Genomic DNA, 6,056 nt, shown 5'->3' with positions numbered 1-6,056 from the left:
CATTTGGGGGCATTTCAGGACTGTTCTGGAGCGTTTGGGGGCTGTGGGGCATTCCTGTGGCCATTCCAGGCCCTTGTGGGGCATTTGGGGATGTCTTAGGCCCATTCGGGGGTGTTTTGGAGCCATTTTGGGGCCATGGGAGTGTTTTGGGGCTGTTCAGGGGTCATTCCAGGGCATTTTGGGGATGTTTGGAGCCTGTGGTGGCATTTGGGTGCATGTTGAGATGTTAGAGGGCTCTTCCCAGGCTGTTTTGGAGCAGCTTGTGGACATCTGGGGACATTTTGGGGGTCGTTCTTGGCCATTTGAGGCATCTTGGGCCATTGCAGGGCATTCTGGGCCATTTAGGGGCTGTCCCGGGGCTGTTTTGGGCCTGCGGGGCCATTCTGGGCTCAGGTGAGGGCCGTGCCACCCCCTCGCTCTCAGCAGCCTGGGGCAGGCACTGGCCAAGTCGTGCGGACGCCAGCGCTGTGCAGCCCCATCGGCATCGCGAAGCCCCGGGGCACCGGCACACCACCAGCGGCACGGCCGCCTTCCGCCTCCTGTCCCCGCTCTGCCCCCAAGCCCCGCCCCCGGGAGGAGCTTGCTCAGGCCACACCCCCGTGGGCGGGTCTCCCAGACCCCTCCCTTGTGGGTGTGTCCTCCCCGGGCCCTCCCATGGGCGTGGCCTCCCAGGCCCCTCCCCTCACAGACAGGCAGGCCGGGGGTGGGGGCAGCCAGCACGCCCAGGTGCCCCAAGCCCCCCCCCCCCAGCTGCCCCAGTGCCTCACAGTCCACACGGCTGCCCCATAACCCCTCAAGGGCATGGGTTAACAAGGATGCAGGACAACGAGGGGGTTAATGAGACTGCAGGTTAATGAGGGGCGTTAATGAGGGCACAGGATAACGGGGGAGGTTAACAAGGGCACAGGGCACGTGTGGTGCCCCAACTGTGGTGAGGTGGGCGTTAATGAGGGTGCAGGATAATGAGGGCACGGGGGAGTTAACAAGGATAGCAGGGCAAGGGGTAATTAGGGCAGCAAGGGTGGGGGAGTTAATGATGACGGGGTGTGGGGGTTAATGAGGAAGCAGGGCAGTTAACAAGGACAGGAGGTGACAGGGCCCTGGGAAAAGCCCTCTCACACACACACACACGCCTGTCACATGGGACAGGCCCTCGCACACACGTGTCACACGGGACAGGCCCTCACACATGCATGTCACATGGAACAGGTCCTCACACACACGTCACACAGGGGACAGGGCCTCACACATGCATGTCACCTGCCCAGACACCTGGGTCCACCCACACAGGCACCTCGCCCCCACGCGCGACCCCCAACTGCCCCACAGCAACCTCAGAGCTGCCACAATTGCCTCCCAAAACTGCCTCCCAGCGACCTCTAATTGCCCCAACTGCCCCTCAGCAAGCCCCAACTGCCCCGATTTTCCCTCAGCAACCCCCTAACTGCCCCAACTGCCCCCCAACAACCATTAATTGCCCCAACTGCCCCCAGCAACCCCCAACTGCTGCAACTGGCCCACAACCTCCCCCCAGTAACCCCTAAGTGCCCCAACTGTCTCCAAATTGCACCCTATGACCCCTAACTGCCCCAACTACCCTCTGGTGACACCCCCCCCCACCCGGGACCCCTTGCCCAAGGCCTCTGCAGCCCCAAACACGCTTGAAGTCATAGCTCAGGAAAATAACTTTAATGTCTAGGGGAGCAGCCATGGGGCAGCCATGGGTCAGAGCATCCTCTGCACCAGCTCCAGCGCCTCCAGCACCTTGTGCAACTCCGCCTCAGTCTGTGCCAGCTGCCAGGAGACAGGCTGTGGGTCTGCCCCACAGCAACCCCCACAGGGTTCCCCCTGCCCCATAGTGAGGCCCCACCCCACTGAAAAGCCCTATCCCACAGCAAGCACCCACCCCTAAAAAAATTCCTCTGCCACAAAGACCCCCAGTCCCATAGCCACATTGGGGCCCACAGCAGCCCCTGTCCAGAGGGACCCCAGCCCCACTGAGACCATGAAACTGTGCGAGCATTAGGGCAGCACAGGGAGAACCCACCCTGCGCCCAGCCTTGCAGCCCTCCAGCCCCTCCCAAGTGCCTCCCTGGGACCACCCAGCCCTCCCCCGCAAGTGTTCTCCAGCCCCCTACCTTGGCAGCATCAGCCTCCTGCACAGCGGGGGGCACCTTGGCACCGTACTCGGGGGTGGCCCTGCGCTCCCGCAGCCGCTCCAGCTGCTGCGCCAGCTCCTCCCGGCGCCCCCCCAGCTTGGCCAGCTCCTTAGGGGCGTCAATGACGCCCTGCGCCATCCCATTAGCCCCAGATGCCGGGGTCCCAGACACTGCCCCCCCCACTGACCCCCGTCCCAGAAGGCTAGCTCCCTTTGCTGCCCCCCCCAATCCCAGATGCCTGGAGCCCTCATTCCCTCCCAGCCTGGATGCCTAGGGCCCTTGTCCACCCCCACCCCATCCCACATGCCCGTGTCCCCTCTGTGGCCCCCACCATCCTGGATGCCTCAGCCTCCTATGCCCCCCCATCCCCGGACACCTGGGTCCCCCGCATTTCCATCCCGTCCTGGATGCCTGGTTTTCCCTGCTGCCCCCCATCCCGGATGCCTGGGTCCCTTGCGCCCAGATGTGGGGGCCCCACCTTGAGCAGCAGGTGGACGGTGCAGCGGTCGGAGGCAACAGCGACGGCGCAGCCGGGCGGCGGGCTCTCGCCAGGCTCCAGCACCCGCAGGGCGCCGCAGGATGCCAGGGTCCTGATGTAGCCGCTGCAGCTGTGGGCCCGTGCCGCCCACTCAGCTGCCGGGCACTGCAAGAAGCCTGCGGGGGACGGGGAGGTCACCAGGGCGGYGGGGCCCCGCTGACCCCCACCCAGCTTGGCTCCCTCAGCCCAGACGCCAGGGCCCTTCCACCTCCCCGCCAACAACCCCAGCCGGACGCCGGCACCCTCCGACCCCCGCCCYGGCCTGGCCGCAAGGGCCACCTACAGTCGGGCTTGCTGCGCGTGAGGTTGTAGTCAGCGCGGAGGGAGCGCAGGGTCCGGACGATGCCCAGGGCGAACTCCATGGTGGCCTCCAGCTCCAGGTTGCGCCAGCAGTACTGGGGGGGGGGTGGGCAGGTCAAAGGGGACCCCAAATCCCTCCGGTATCCCACAACCCTCTGAGGGTTGTCCCCCTGTCCCCCAAGTCCCCCTGCCCCCAAACTCCCTCTGGGATCCCCAAAACCACGCTGAGACACCCCAGGGCTTTCCCAGATGCCCCAACTGACCCCTCAATGCCCTCAGGACCTCTCAGCCCCACCAATACCTCTGAGACCCCTCCCAGACTCCCCCAATACCCCTGGGACCACTGCAGGGCTCCCCATCACCCGCCAGGGGCCCCCAATACCCTGGACCCCCCAGGAGCCCCCTCATCACATCACAGACCCCTCCATCATCCCCCCAATAACCCTGGGACCCCCTCCAATACCCTGGGACCCCCCCAGCATCCCTCCTGTCAACCCCTGGGACCCTATGTCACCCCCCCAGGACCCTCCCGTCACCCCCCAGGACCTCCCTGCTCCTCCCAACACCCCTGGGATCCCCCCAACCCCACCATCGCTCCCCCAGCCCTTCCTGACCCCCGCCATCCCTCCCATCACCCCCCAGGATCCCTTGTTGCCTCCTGGCACCTCCTGGGGGTCAGGGTAGGGGCAGACGCAGAGACTAGGGGGGTCCCCTGGGGGGTCACGGCGCGGCAGCCGCTGCCACAGCTCCTCAGTGACGAAGGGCATGAAAGGTGCCAGGAGCCGCAGCCCCGCGTCCAGGCAGGTGTAGAGGGTGTCGCGGGCCGCCAGCGCCGCCGCCCCAGCGCCGTCACCGTCACCGTCACCATCCCTGGTGCCATCACTGTCCCCGGCCTCGCGACCGCGTGCCAGCACCGGCTTCACACACTCCTGCGCACCGGCACGTCACCACTCGGCACCGCATCCCCTCCCCGTGTCCCCTCCCCACGCCCTCGTGTCCCCAGACAGCCGCGTCCCCAGCTGCAGCTGTAGCCCCCACCACGTCCCCCTATGCCCCCTGTCCCGTGCCTCCCCGGGTCCCCACATTGCCCCCGTACCAGGTAGACGTCGCAGAGGTCGTAGAGCCAGAAGCCGTGGGCGGCTGATGTGGCGCCGGGGAAGTCATAGGCGCCCAGGGCCGCCCCGCACTGCTGCACCGCCAGGCTCAGGCGGCTCCGGATCCAGCCCTCCGCCAGCCCCACGGCGCCCCGTGGCTGTGCACACCACGCACCGGGGCTCAGGGGGGCCCAGCAGCCAGCCCCACGCTGCTACCGTGGGTCTGACCACCCCCCCCACCATGGGCCAGGGTCCCACCGAGGGCCTGGCTCTCTCCATGGGTCAGGATCCCCCCATGGCTCAGGGCTGCTGTGGGTCACGTCCCCACCATGGTCCCTCTGTGGGCTCTGATCCTGCTGTGGGTTGCCCCCCACCCCAGGTTGCTCCCCCCATGGGTCTCTTCCCCCTAGGGGTCAGTCCCCACTGTGGGTCAGGATGCTGTGGGTTGCCCTCCCCCATGAGTTGGTCCCATCATGGGTTGCTCCTCCCCATGCGTCAGTCCCACTGTGGGTCGTGCTCCTTGTGGGTCAGCCCCCCTCATGGGTCAGCCTGCTGTGGGTCAGTCTCGCCATAGGTCACTCCCCTCTGAGGGTTGCTCCCCCACCATAGGTCAGGGCACCATGGGGTGAGGATGCTCTGGGGCAGGTCCCCCCGGGTTGCACCTCCCTATGTGTCAGCTGTGCCACGGGGTCAGGTGCTGTGGGGCCAGTCCCCCTGTGGGGCAGGGTGTCATGGGGCAGGTCCCTCCATGGGTGGGGGTGCCGCAGGTCGCCCCACCCCCATGGGGCAGTGCACTATGGGGTGGGTCCCCCCATGGGTTACTCCTTCCCGTGGGCAGGGCGCACCTGAAGGCTGGCAGGGGGCTGGTATGTGGGGCCCAGCGCCCGCAGCGTGAAGCGGGCTCCGTTCCACAGCTTGTTGCAGAAGTGTCGGTAGCCCAGCACCCGCCCCACGTCCAGGTTGATGTCGCGGCCTGCGGGCAGCACCGTGGGGCCGTCGTGGGGCCAGGGCCATGGGGCAATGTGCGGGGGCACCGGAGGTCACGCACTGTGGCCATGGGGCAGCAGTGGGTGGCTGCGGGGTGTGTGGGGTAGCTCTGGGGCAGCCAGAGGGAGCACAGGACGGCCCTAGGGCATGTGGTGGCTGTGGGACCACTGTGGGGTGCGCCAGGTGGCTGTGGGGCAGCTGCAGAGCAGCTGTGGGGTGCACAGGGTAGCCACGGGGCAGCCACAGGGTACATGGAGGGGCCGTTGGTCGGCCATGGGGCATGCAGAGCAGTCATGGGGTATGCAGGGTGGCTGCGGGGCGCGCAGGGCAGCCATGATGTGTGTAGGGGGGCTGTGGGGCAGTTGTGGGGCACACAGGGCGATTGTGGGGTGCACAGGGTAGCCGTGGGGCGGCTGTGGGGCACGCAGGGCAGTCGTCAGGCACACAGGGTGGCCCTGGGGCATGCAGGGTGGCCGTGGGGCAGCCATGGAGCATACAGGGCAGTTGTGGGGCATGCTGGGTGGCTGTGGGGCAGCCATGGGGCACACAGGGCAGCTATGGGGCACGCAGGGCGGCCGTGGGTCAAACCTTGGGCCGTGTAGGCGCAGAGGGCGAAGCGCAGGGCGTCTGTCCCGCACTCAGGGATTCCACTGGGGAAGTCGCTTTTCTGGGAGGTGACATGGGGCAGCCCCACAGCAGGGTCACACCACAGCAGGGGCAGCCCCTGCCCTCAGCCCCTCCATGGCTCCCCCACCCTATGGCAGACCTACCAGCCCCCCATGATCCTCCAGAACCCCCTGCCAGCCCCACAGCGGCCCTCAATCCAATGGTGGAGCTGCAGCCCCACGGTGCCCCCCTAGCATCGCCCAATCCCATGCTGACTCAAGCACCCCCATGGCACCCCCTCAACCCATGGCAGCCCTCCAGCATCACCCAGCCCCCCAGCAGCCCCTCACAGCCCCACAGCACCCTCCCAGC

General features: G+C 67.1%; 1 protein-coding gene across 1 annotated transcript in view; it reads right to left on the bottom strand.

Annotated features, from left to right (window-relative positions):
* Positions 1-1,674: 1,674 nt before the first annotated feature.
* The window catches only part of VARS1 (valyl-tRNA synthetase 1), a 15,664-nt gene continuing 11,282 nt past the window's right edge, over positions 1,675-6,056 (bottom strand). Inside the window, exons 15-22 of the mRNA XM_085321971.1 lie at positions 5,667-5,802; positions 4,937-5,064; positions 4,094-4,249; positions 3,663-3,926; positions 2,981-3,092; positions 2,638-2,813; positions 2,139-2,288; positions 1,675-1,794 (exon numbers count right to left, since the gene is read on the bottom strand). Of these exons, the coding sequence (XP_085178097.1) occupies positions 1,726-1,794; positions 2,139-2,288; positions 2,638-2,813; positions 2,981-3,092; positions 3,663-3,926; positions 4,094-4,249; positions 4,937-5,064; positions 5,667-5,802 (1,191 nt within the window). The 3' untranslated portion in view covers positions 1,675-1,725. The remainder of the gene's footprint in view (positions 1,795-2,138; positions 2,289-2,637; positions 2,814-2,980; positions 3,093-3,662; positions 3,927-4,093; positions 4,250-4,936; positions 5,065-5,666; positions 5,803-6,056) is intronic.

This window comes from Rhea americana, unplaced genomic scaffold (assembly GCF_003343005.1).
Source record: "Rhea americana isolate MKP2758 unplaced genomic scaffold, rheAme1 scaffold_739, whole genome shotgun sequence".
NCBI lineage: Eukaryota > Metazoa > Chordata > Aves > Rheiformes > Rheidae > Rhea > Rhea americana.
The sequence above is the reverse complement of the archived record's forward strand: the minus strand, read 5'-3'. Positions and strand labels throughout refer to the sequence as shown.